General features: G+C 45.2%; 1 protein-coding gene across 1 annotated transcript in view; it reads right to left on the reverse strand.

Moving 5' to 3' along the window:
* STAB2 (stabilin 2) overlaps positions 1–12,214 on the reverse strand; it is a 167,785-nt gene that overhangs the window by 28,468 nt on the left and 127,103 nt on the right. The window contains exons 50-55 of the mRNA XM_040234847.1: positions 11,649–11,708; positions 10,174–10,350; positions 8,294–8,383; positions 5,253–5,399; positions 3,917–3,973; positions 2,646–2,772 (exon numbers count right to left, since the gene is read on the reverse strand). Of these exons, the coding sequence (XP_040090781.1) occupies positions 2,646–2,772; positions 3,917–3,973; positions 5,253–5,399; positions 8,294–8,383; positions 10,174–10,350; positions 11,649–11,708 (658 nt within the window). The remainder of the gene's footprint in view (positions 1–2,645; positions 2,773–3,916; positions 3,974–5,252; positions 5,400–8,293; positions 8,384–10,173; positions 10,351–11,648; positions 11,709–12,214) is intronic.

Below are 12,214 nucleotides of genomic sequence, written 5' to 3' on the forward strand. Positions count from 1 at the left end.
CATCCCCTGGAGGAGGAAATGGCAATGCATCCGAGTATTCTCGCCTGGAGAATATCCAGGATGGGAGCCTGGCGTGCTATACAGTCCATGGGGTTGCAAAGAGTCGGACACATTCAAAGTGACTGAGCACACACATGGACCTGGGTTTGCTGGTCTGGGCTGAATAATGAACTTGCTCTGAGCTTCAGTTCTCTTAACTTTAGAGGCTGGGGATGATGCCCACTTGCCCTATTCCATGTTGTGACTATGAGGATCAAATGAGATACTGTAACTGGCAGCATTTGAAAATATAAAGCACGGAACAAACATATGATATGGCACCGACTTTGGTGAATGGTCTATGCTTTAGTGATGGAGAAGGGAGTGAAGGTTGAATAATTGTGTAGACTCTCAGCCCAGAATTTTCTCAACTGGATCATGATAAATAAAGTATGGTGGTGATTTAGTCGCTAAGTCGAGTCCAACTCTTTGCAACCCCATGGACTGTAGCCTGCCAGGCTCCTCTGTTCATGGGATTTCCCAGGCAAGAACACTGGAGTGGATTGCCATCTCCTTCTCCCAGGGATCTTCCCCCATCCAGGGATTGAGCCCACATCTTTTATGTCTGTATGCAGGTCAGGAAGCAACAGTTAGAACTGGACATGGAACAACAGACTGGTTCCAAATAGGAAAAGGAGTATGTCAAGGCTGTATATTGTCACCCTGCTTATTTAACTTATATGCAGAGTACATCATGAGAAACCTGGGCTGGATGAAGCACAAGCTGGAATCAAGATTGCCGGGAGAAATATCAATAACCTCAGATATGCAGACGACACCACCCTTATGGCAGAAAGTGAAGAACTTAAGAGTCTCTTGATGAAAGTGAAAGATGAGAGTTAAAAAGTTGGCTTAAAACTCAACATTAAGAAAACTAAGATCATGGCATCTGGTCCCATCACTTTATGGCAAACAGATAGGGAAAAAGTAGAAACAGTGAGAGATTTTATTTTTTGGGGGGCTCCAATACCACTGCAGATAGTGACTGCAGCCATGAAATTAAAAGACACTTGCTACTTGGAAGAAAAGTTATGACCAACCTAGACAGCATATTAAAAGCAGAGACATTACTTTACCAACAAAGTTCCATCTAGTCAAAGCTATGGTTTTTCCAGTAGTCATGTATGGATGTGAGAGTTGGACTATAAAGAAAGCTGAGAGCCAAAGAATTGATGCTTTCAAACTGTGGTGTTGAAGAGGACTACTGAGAGTCCCTTGGACTGCAAGGAGATCCAACCATTCCATCGTAAAGGAAATCAGTCCTGAATATTCATTGGAAGGACTGATGTTGAAGCTGAAACTCCAATACTTTGGCCGCCTGATGTGAAGAACTGACTCATTGGAAAAGACCCTGATGCTGGGAAAGATTGAAGGCAGGAGGAGAAGGGGACAACAGAGGATGAGATGGCTGGATGGCATCACCGACTCAATGGACATGAGTTTGAGTGAACTCCGGGAGTTGGTGATGGACTGGCAGGCCTGGCGTGCTGCAGTCCATGGGGTCGCAAAGAGTCGAACATGACTGAGTGAATGAACTGAACTGAAGTCTTATGTCTCCTGTATAACAGATGGATTCTTTACCACTGAGACACCAGGAAAGCCCATTGTACTGAAAATCATGGCTCCTGGAGACACAATGGGGGAACTTGGACTTGCTTCTTATCCAGTGTGTACCTCCATTTTCTCATCTGTAAAATGGGGGTGACAATGGAAGGTGCTTCTTAGGGCTTATTGAGAGGTTCAGATGTATTGCCATATATGGGAAATTGGTTTGTTCTTTGGTCATTAAGTTGACTGACTAGACTGTAGCCTGCCAGACTTCTCTGTCCATGGGATTTCCCAGGCAAGAATACTGGAGTGGATTGCCATTTCCTTCTCCAGGGGATTGTCCTGACCCAGGGATCGAACCTGCGTCTCCTCCACTGCCAGGAAGATTCTTTACCACTGAGCCACCAGGGAAGCCCTGTGTGGGGAGTAGCACTCAATAAATGTGTTCAATTAAAACAGTGCATGGTGGACAGGAAGCTCTGTGGCATTCGTTATGCTGTTGTGCTGCATTATTAGGTAGAAGTTGTATCTAGACCCAGGGGTTTCAGGAGCCCTTTCCTGAAAGGGCGAGGCTAGGGAGGAAGGGTGATGTTACACATCTTATAACAGGGGAGCTTTTAGGAAATAATGGCTCACACATACCACATTGATATAGCACCCTGCCGAGGTGGATGTCCTTAGATGCATTTAAACTAGTGTGCTTATCAGTATCATAGACTGACTCAGTATCATTTCAAAAATAAAATATACGGTTTCTAGCACCATGGGCAATGTCTTATTCTATAACATTAAGTAGAAAACACATGATTTACAACCTTTGCACTGCAGAATCTCAACTCTGTAAAAACCAAATATGATAAGGAAAAAAAAATGAAGGAAAGCTACACAACTCTTCAGAATAATTGCTTTTGGATCTTTTCTTAGTAGAATCATTGAGAACAATATACTCCCTTGCTCCCCCACCCCTACCTTCCACTTTATACTTCTGGTACTTTCAAAGGCTCCACAGTGATTGTGCAATCATTTCAGAATCACAAGATAATAAGAGGCACTCTTACCCTGACAGTCTGGCCAGAAGTAGCCCTTGCAGCACTTGGGGAGCTGTATCACCAGAGTGCAAAGTTGTCTGCAGCCTTCCAGGTTCCTCTTGAAGGGCAAATCGTACAGACACTTCTGCTTCTGGCCCTAAAGGAAGAGATCCAACCATCCCTCCACATTCCATTCCTGTACTTGGGCTCTTGGGCTCTAGTTTGCCCCCTAGTGGAAGATCCTAGCTACTGCCCAAGTAGAAAATAGGCCTCAAATGGCCATGAGTCCTGTGCAGGGAATTCTTTTCTCAGGGGCATAAAGAGGCAAATGAATGGGGTAGGGGGCAGAGGTGGAGTCCACGGAAAAAAGATTTTGCCCCATTTTAAGACAAAGGACTTGGGGGCCTTTAGAACTGTTTGCAAAAGATGAGTTTACCTGGGGAGAAAGTGGGGAAGACATAGCTTTCTATCCAGAGAGAGGTCTGGCAAGCCCCCAAGATCATCAGTAGAGAGGGTATGGGGTTACAGTTCATTTTTGTAAGGGTGTTTCTGTTAGAGGGGTTACTAGTAGGGTAGAAAGAGCTTGACTTTGGAGTAAGCGCTTAAACCAATATTTAACTAGTACTTACTATGTGCCAGGCCCTGTTCCCACATTTGAAAACTTACTTTCCTAATAATCACACACAGAACTATTATTAGCTCCATTGTGCAGGGGCAAAAGCATATAGATTAAGTGACTTGTCAAAGATCACCCACTGGAATTTGACCCTATAACTGTGGACTCCGAATTTCATTGCCTTAACCATTACTCTTACATTGTATTTTAGGCTCTAATCCTAGCTTTGTTTCTTATAGCTGTGTGGTCTTGGGCTGATTGCTTACCCTCTCTGAGACTCATTTGTCATAAACTGTAGTAATATATTTTCCTGTATTATAATGGGAACAGAGGATAATGTCAAAATAAAGAGTCCAACACAGAGCCAGGGACATAAGCAGCAACCAACTAAAGGCAACTATTATTTTTAGAATTAGCATTATTTTTGTAACTCCTTCTAGGTCTTTAATCTCATGACTCTTCTAGATTTTAAAAGTGGGCTGACAGTTTCCCTGGGCTAAGAATGTTCACACTCTCATCCCATTGGCCTGATTGTTGAAAGAAAGACATCAATTAGTTACACACAGTTATAACACACCCACAGACATACACAGATGTGCACACACCCATACCTATAAGGAAACTGGGGTCTAATAAAGAAACAAACCTATCACTCTCCAAACATTATCACTGTGTTCATAGTTACCTTTGGTTTAGTCCACTTGGGGCAACTGGGAGTAAAGATACAGTTTCCACAACTCCCCTAGTATGCAAGAAAAGAAACACTTAAAAATCCAGAGTATTAGGAAACAAAGCAAATGCCCCTGGTTATTGCTATGATTATAAGAACTTAATCTTGGTTAAGATTCAAGCTATGATTAAGAATATAAAAACAAATGCACTGCAATTTTGCCATAGAGAATTCTGAAGGTCTGTCTTGGATCTCAGCTCCTTGGTTTAGTTCTTTGAGGTGATAAGTTCCTTATCAGATGAAGGGGCACCAGGGCAGAGTCACACAGCACATGGCATAGCAGCCATGGGAAAATGTGTATACAAATGTCAGTTCCCTTAGAGATCAGCCATGAAATGTTTGCGAATCACATTCTTTGATCCTTAGTCTTCTAATCTATAAAATAGGGATACTAATTCTTGCTAGTGATTTTCAGGGGATTTGTGAGGAACAATGATTAACTGAAAAAAAAATGTGTGTATATATACTTTGGAAGTTAAGAAGTTAACAACTGTTTTTTCATCTCTTACTTTGGCTGATTGGTATTATAGTAATCTAGGTATTTATCGAATGCCTATGAGTCACCTGGTATAGAAATCAATGGGTCACAGACTTTGCCATTTAAGTCACTTCATTTCTTTGAGACTCAATTTCCAAATTGACATAATTCAGTTGATGATCACTACTTCTATCATTGGATAGGGGTAAGATGGGCATTGAGCAGAACAGTAGGCTCAAAGGTCATTACTCAATAAATGGTACTGGATGGATGAACGAGAGTGAAGTGCACATGTGCCTCACACAGTGCAGGGCCCAGGACAGAGATTCAATCAGTGTTAGTGCATGAACAAGAGAATGGAAGTATGGGCAGCATATACTAGATATTAGAACCATATGACACGGCCATTTTTGTAGTCATACTCTGTCAAACATGGCAGTTTCACATGGTTTATACTGGCAGAAGCTCAGAAACTGCTTGTTGATTGGATAAGTGAGTGACTGAGTGGATGGGTGGGTTTGAAAATGATTGGCAGAACAGGGCATACTGTTGGTCCCCGACAGCTGCTCACTTAATAATGAGGGGATGAATGGGTGGGTGGATAAATGAGAATGGGCAAGGCCTGTACAGGACTGAATAGATGCTTGTTGATGGTGAATCTGAAAAGCCCTGTCCTGTGGCTTCCTGATCCCCTGGTTCCCATGTTCGCTGGGGACCAGCCCTCTGAGTGTTCACAGCAGGGTCCACGCTAGGTCACAAGGGCTGTTTGTTGGCCCAAGGGTCTCTTTCTACAGTATAGTTTCCAGGACTGACCGAGACATCGAAAGTGGTAAAAGTGTCGCAACGGCCCCCCAGGGTGGGGTCGATCAGTAGACAGTCGATACCATAGGCCACACCCAAGTCAAATAAGAGCTCCCGCTGCACAATTCTGCACGTTTGGCTGTTTAGGAAGAGGTCACCCTGCGAGACAGGGAGAGAGAGAGGGTGAACAGTCAGTGATCCTCAGACTTCTCCTCTTCTCAGGCCATGGAATGTGGCCAGAACCTACCAGAGTCAGAAAGAACTGATATATATTTATATCAACGTCTACATCACAAATGCTTAGAATGTATTATACCCAAGTACTGTTCTTTGTGCTTTACCTTTGCAAGTTCCTTCCGTCCTCACAGCCACCCTATGATGTGGCTACTATTGCTGGTATTCTCATTTACAGATGAGGAAACTGAGGCAGTGAGTGGTTAGGTAACTCACCAAGGTCACACGTTCAGTAAGTGGTGGTGTGGATATTCACGCCCAGGCTGGCAGTCTCAGCCCCCCACTCCTGGCCACTCAGCAATACTGCTTCATCGAAGTATAGATGGTAGTGGTGGTGGGGGTGACAAGGTGGAGCAGATGTGGCCTGACCCTGGCTCAGGATAAACTTGGTTGACAAGGCCACTTCACAGGCAGTTACCCAGTTTTCTTATTTAGTGCCAGCACCTAGCAAAGCTCCAGTACCACTTCCTTTCCAAAATATACAGTGATGGGCTTTAACCTTATAATGACAGCAACTTCTTTTTCACATGCACTAGGAGAAGGCAATGGCACCCCACTCCAGTCCTCTTGCCTGGAGAATCCCATGGACTCAGGAGCCTGGTGGGCTGCAGTCCATGGGGTCACTAAGGGTCGGACACGACTGAACGTCTTCACTTCCACTTTTTACTTCCAGTGTTCTTGCCTGGAGAATCCCAGGGATGGGGGAGCCTGGTAGGCTGCCATCTATGGGGACGCACAGAGTCGGACACAACTGAAGTGACTTAGCAGCAGCAGCAGCAGGCATTGATGCTTTTGAATTGTACTGCTGGAGAAGATTCTTGAGAGTCCCTTGGACTATAAGGGGATCAAACCAGTTAATCCTAAAGGAAATCAACCCTGAACATTCATTAGAAGGACTGATGCTGAAGCTCTGAGATTTTGGCCACCTGATGCAAAGAGCCATCTCATTGGAAATACCCTGATGCTGGGAAAGATTGAGGGCAGGAGAAGTGGGCAACAGAGGATGAGATGGTTGGAGGGCATCACTGACACAATGAACATGAGTTTGAGCAAATTCTGGGAAATAGTGAAGGATAGAGGAGCCTAGCATGCTGCAGTCCATGGGATCTCAAAAAGTCACACAACTTATTGACTGAACAAGAAGACATTGTCTAAATCATGCTCTAGATACATTAATTTGTTGAATTCCTGCAACAATCCTTGAGCATCCCTTCCTAAAGTCCACACAGTAAATTGATGGATATATTCCCCACACCCACCCCCCAACAGGAAGCAAAATGCTTTTAGAAAGTTCCATGAAAAGAAAAAGACATCTCAGTAGTGTTTGATAGGACGCACACAGTGTGATTCAGTGGGAAGAACACTAGAAAACTGTAGTTGAATCCCTGCACTTTCACTCTTGCACTATATGAGCCAGTCCCTAAACTTCACTGAGGTTTAATTGTTTTCACCAGGTGGATAGGATTAATGATTACATGCATATAAAGTTTAACTAAATGGTACTCTGAATACAAAGTGCTCTGAAAGCCTTATTAGCACTCAGGATGCTAAGTTGCTTCAGTCGTGTCTGACTCTGTGTACCCACCAGGCTCCCCCATCCCTGGGATTCTCCAGGCAAGAATACTGGAGTGGGTTGACATTTCCTTCTCCAATGCATGAAAGTGAAAAGTGAAAGTGAAGTCGTTCAGTCATGTCCCACTCGTAGCGACCCCATCGACAGCAGCCTACCAGGCTCCTCCATCCATAGGATTTTCCAGGCAAGAGTACTGGAGTGGGGTGCCATCGCCTTCTCTGAGCACTCAGGATGAACAGTTGACATTCTTCTTTTGATAAGTGCCCAGTTTCTATGGAGATAGTGTAGCTGATCTCAAGAGTATAAGTACATTGGGATAACTTTCCAGAAGTTGGGTGTAAAGATGTTAACACTCTTTGGATTCAGGAACAAATTTAATGCCATTCCAATCCAATCATCAAGAGGGATTCTTGCTTGTCAGAAGATGTAAACAAAATGTTGTCTGAGACTTCTCTGAAGGCTCCCTGAAGGTAACTGACTCAGTTTGGAGGTAAATCACTTTTTCACTTTCTCCTGCTTAGAATGTAGTGTGATGGCTGGACCTCCAGCAGTCATGTTGGACCTTGAGGTGACTGTGAGGCTAGAAATACATGCTACAGAGCAGAAAGACAGAAGGAGCTCCCTCAGTGAGCTATCATACTAGCTCTGGATTGGCTACTTGTAGTTTTTTTTTTTTTTTTAAAGAGAGCTAAACCCTTATATATTTAAGCCACTGTCATTTTCCATTAAATATAAGATACAGGGTGTAGCTACTATTATCCCACCAAATCTACTTATCATGTGGAATTACAGGAAGGTAATATTGTCAGGAACTAGCCAAAGAAGGTGAAAATTGCAAATTTTCTGTTTGCTGATCTAGGTAGATATGGCCCAGAGCTGGCCCTGACTGCCAAGAGAGGGCTGGAGGGGAGGCTGCAGAGGGGCCAGGAAGGAAGGGAAAGGAATGACAGCGTTTTTCTTGTTTCAGGGAAGTATCTCACACTGGAAAATAAATCTTCTGAAAAATCAACAAGAAGCTACTTTCTACAAGTGTAAGGGGGGCTCCTTGACACCTGGTGAGGGCTTGGGCTGGCCAGGATTTATCAGGGTTTTCATCATATTCACTTATTCAGGGGATATAGTCATGAAAGCAGTGAGAGAAAGAACTTGCTACCAATGTGGGAAAAAGTGAAACATCTCCTGGAAGTGGCAATGGTTGGGGCATGCATTCTCTGCCCCTGCCCCCGCTCTGGGTGACAATACTCACGATGTCACTGCCAGCTCCACACTTCACACTCAGCTCAGAACCTTGCAGGGTCTTCCAGGTAGCAGATCTGGGGAGATCCACTGCCAAGACCTGTAGGAGCGATGGGATCACATTAATACCCTGAATCTGGGTTGAAGAAGGAGCTTTGCTAACAAACCAAATTTAGATGCAAGATTTTTTTTCTGAGTTCTAATAATTCCAGCTTCAAAATGACAGTAGACAGAATCAAGAGGAAGAATAAGTATGGATTCTCTAGGAAGTTGGCCTTTTTTTCTGTAGGAAAGTCTCCAGCTTGTTTCAGTCACCCTTCCTTCCCCTTCTGTGTTCAGGGGTCCATGGAAGATGCTGTGTTGCTGCATGAAGCCTGCGGCAGACCAGGTTAGGGAAATTGCATTAGGGCACCATGATGGGCTGAATTGTGACCCCTCAAAAGTTTCACTGAAGGCTAGGTCCCCATTACCTCAAAATGTGATCTTCCTTGGAAATGAGATCATTGCAGATGTAATTGGTTGAGATGAGGTCACCTTAGAGTAGAGAGAGTGTTAGTCACTCAGTTGTGTCCGACTCTCTGCGGCCCCATGGACTGTAGCCTGCCAGGCTTCTATGTCCCTAGAATTCTCCAGGCAAGAATACTGGAGTGGGTAGCCATTCCCTTCTCCAGGGGATCTTCTTGATCCAGGGATCGAACCCAAATCTCCTGTATTACAGGCAGATTCTTTAATGTCTGAGCCACCAGGGAAGCCCATACCAGAGTAGTTGAGTTGAAGATGCTCAGTCGTGTCCAACTCTTTGCGACCCCGTCGACTGTAGCCTACCAGGCTCCTTCGTCCAGGGGATTCTCCAGGCAAGAATACTGGAGTGGGTTGCCATTTCCTTCTCCAGGGGATCTTCCTGACCCAGGGATCGAACCCAGGTCTCCCACATTGGAGGCAGACGCTTTAACCTCTGAGCCACCAGAGTACAGTAGGCCCTTAATCCAAAAAGATTGGTGTCATCTTAAGAAGAAGAGAGAAGAGGAGAGTGCCATGTGAAGACACAGAAACACACAGGGAGAGGACAGCCAGCCATGTGACAACAGAAGCAGAGACTGGAGGGATGTAGCTACAAGCCTGGGATGCCAGGGATGTCTGGACACCACCAGAAGCCAGGAAGAAAGCAGGGAACAGCCTCTCCCTCAGGAATTCCAGCAGAAACAACCTTGTTAACACCTTGATCTCAGACTTCCAGTCCCCAGAACTCTGAGGGGATTTATTTCTACTGTTTCAAGTCACCCAGTTTGTGGTCATTGGTTATGGCAGCCTAGGAAACTAACACAGGACCTACAAATTAACCCAAGTGAGGACAGCAGGCCCTCTTGGATTAGATGTCTTACTCCTCGGGGGAAATGGTCCTGGCGGAGGATTCAGAGGGACAGGGTTTTAGCAAGAGTTGCCATGTTCCTACACAATCCTGCTTCCCTACTTGCAGTAGATCGGTACACGAGCCAACAACTGGTTGCAGCTGGATGAATCCATCCTTTGCCTAGAAACTCTGGAATTGGGGGAGAAAGAGTCCATCTGGGAGAAACTTGGGAACTGTCAAGAGACACTTTGCCTTGTGAACTAGGGAAGGGAGGGAGCTGGTCTGCAGTAGAAGAGGGGAAGGATGCTTTTGAGTATTGGTTAAAGTTAGGGGAAATAAAACAATGGCAGGGGAGAAACAAAACCAGATGAGCTATACTCTTGTGGTCAGTTCCCCACAGCCAGACAGAGGAGGACACAGCAGGGGCACGGGATGCTCAGACCTCCCAACACCACGGGGACTGAGAGGTAAAGACAATTCCTAGATTTGATCACCTTGAGGGCAACCTTGCCATTCCCGTCTGTGTAAAAGCAGAATACCTTGGCATCTCGGATCACATGGAACTTCAAGTACTCCTTCAGCTTGTCCTTGTTGTCTTGGTTGAACAGGAAATCCTGTTGTTCACGGGGCAGGGCTTGGAGAGCTCGGTCACTGGGCCAGAAAAGTGTGACTGGGGTGTGGATGGGGTTTGTGATGACGCTCAGCAAGCCGGAGTCCTGAAACACAAGGAGTTGGTGAGGTGCGCCCCAAAGCCCAGCCAAGAAGCACTGACTCTGGAACCCAAGGGCCAGCCTGGGGCCCTCTCTGTGCCCGCCATGGGGCTTCTCAGGCCTTTGGCTAGTTTAAGCGAGATTCAGCCTGAAACTGGAGGCCTTCTTCACACTCCCATCATTCTGACTCTGATTTTCTTAGAAAGTAAAACAGAAAAGCCAATTCTGGGCTTTGTTAATAGGGAAACACACTTTAGCAAGACTCTTTTTTTGCCACTACTTTCGTCCAAACATTTTAATTTCTGGAAGACCCACTTAGCACTTCCCCCACATTTCCTTTAAAAATGTGAAACCTATACAATATTGAGATACTTGTATATATTTAGAGGATTTCTAGATCACATAGACTCAAAAAAGAAATTGCCAGGTGACTGGCAAAGAATCATTCTGAGAATCTTCTACATTTTTTCTTGTGCACCATATACATTTTTCCTTGTAGTTTTCCCAATGACCCTATGAAGTGCTTTATGACTCCCTCTTTTTGAGACCCAGAGAGCTTTTTAACTTGCTATAAACTTGTGTTCAAGCAGACCCGATGCCCAGGGGTGGGGGCACTAGAAGGTTTAGGGAGTTGGTGGGTGGGCAAAGATACTGGTCTGTAACACCACTGCAGAGTCTTATTATGAGCACCTTCCAATCTCCTTTTCTAAAAAGCTTCCCAGAGAGTCCAAGCCCCAGACCCCTTTGGAAATTGCTGGTCTGCACAGAGGTTTGCAGTCTGTGCTATGGGGACCCTAGGGTTCTTAGAGACCTCCTGAGACTGCTGGGGTAGGTGGTGGAGGAGGTTATGGAAGAACCTGCTCCTTCCTGATTATTCTCTGAAAGCTTTGAACAAGAAGTTTCTCTACACAATTCGTGGGACTTGTCTCTGATGTCAGAAAAATGTGGTTTGAAATGTAATTTCTGCCTGTCTAATGGGCAGAGATTTCCCATCTTTGCCTTTCAGCTTCCCCATCTCAGTAAAGGGGGTGATCATTCTAGACAAGAAGCCCCTATTTTAGGAATGCGCACATCCTAATTCCTTTCCCTCACTCTAGCCTCAAATACTTTAACTTCTAACTCAGCGAGGAAACATTTGGGGGATGGAGTGGCAGAGTATGACTTTGTTCTCCAGAACATTAGACTTCCTTAAAACCCCACAACAGCTGGCTAGTGCCGCAAACAAAAACTATGTAACAAACAAAAAACCAAACCCCTTTAGGTAGGTTACACCCTCTGAGGCAACTTTTCTCCGAGGCTTTTACCTGAATCAAGTTGCTAAATTTGCCATAGCCGTGGTTCATGGCCACTGTCGTAAGATTTTGCTGCAAAGATAGTAAGAATGGGAATGAAACTTTTATTTGTACAGTTCACAAAGCACGTTAACAAAAGCTCAACTGCATAAAATGAGGGGAAGATAACAGGAGGCTCTGTAGGTTGTACGCCTGCCTTTCCATATCACAGGGGCTGGATGGCTGTGCACTACGCTTTCCCAGACTGCCCCGCAGCTAGAGTCCCACATGTGGTATGGGATCCCCCAAGCAGAAGTGCTTGTGCAAAACTTATAGGCAGAAACACACGACACGAAGAGGTGGTGGCTGCTAGCAGGGATATTAGATCTTCTGATGGTCACAGGGCTGGAGGCATCTGGTGTGCAGACTCTTGTCTCCTAGTGATGGGGCCTGAGACAGAGGGCACAGGCAGCGCTGGTTCTGAACAGCCCTGTGGGGGAGTTAGGTGGCTTCCCTTCACAAGTGCCCCAGCTGCTTTGTCCCCAGCTGTGTAGTGTCTAAATTAGGCTCTCTTGCTTTCCAAGAGATTTGGTGATATA

The sequence above is a fragment of the Oryx dammah genome, unplaced genomic scaffold (assembly GCF_014754425.2).
Source record: "Oryx dammah isolate SB20612 unplaced genomic scaffold, SCBI_Odam_1.1 HiC_scaffold_29, whole genome shotgun sequence".
In the NCBI taxonomy this organism is placed as follows: domain Eukaryota; kingdom Metazoa; phylum Chordata; class Mammalia; order Artiodactyla; family Bovidae; genus Oryx; species Oryx dammah.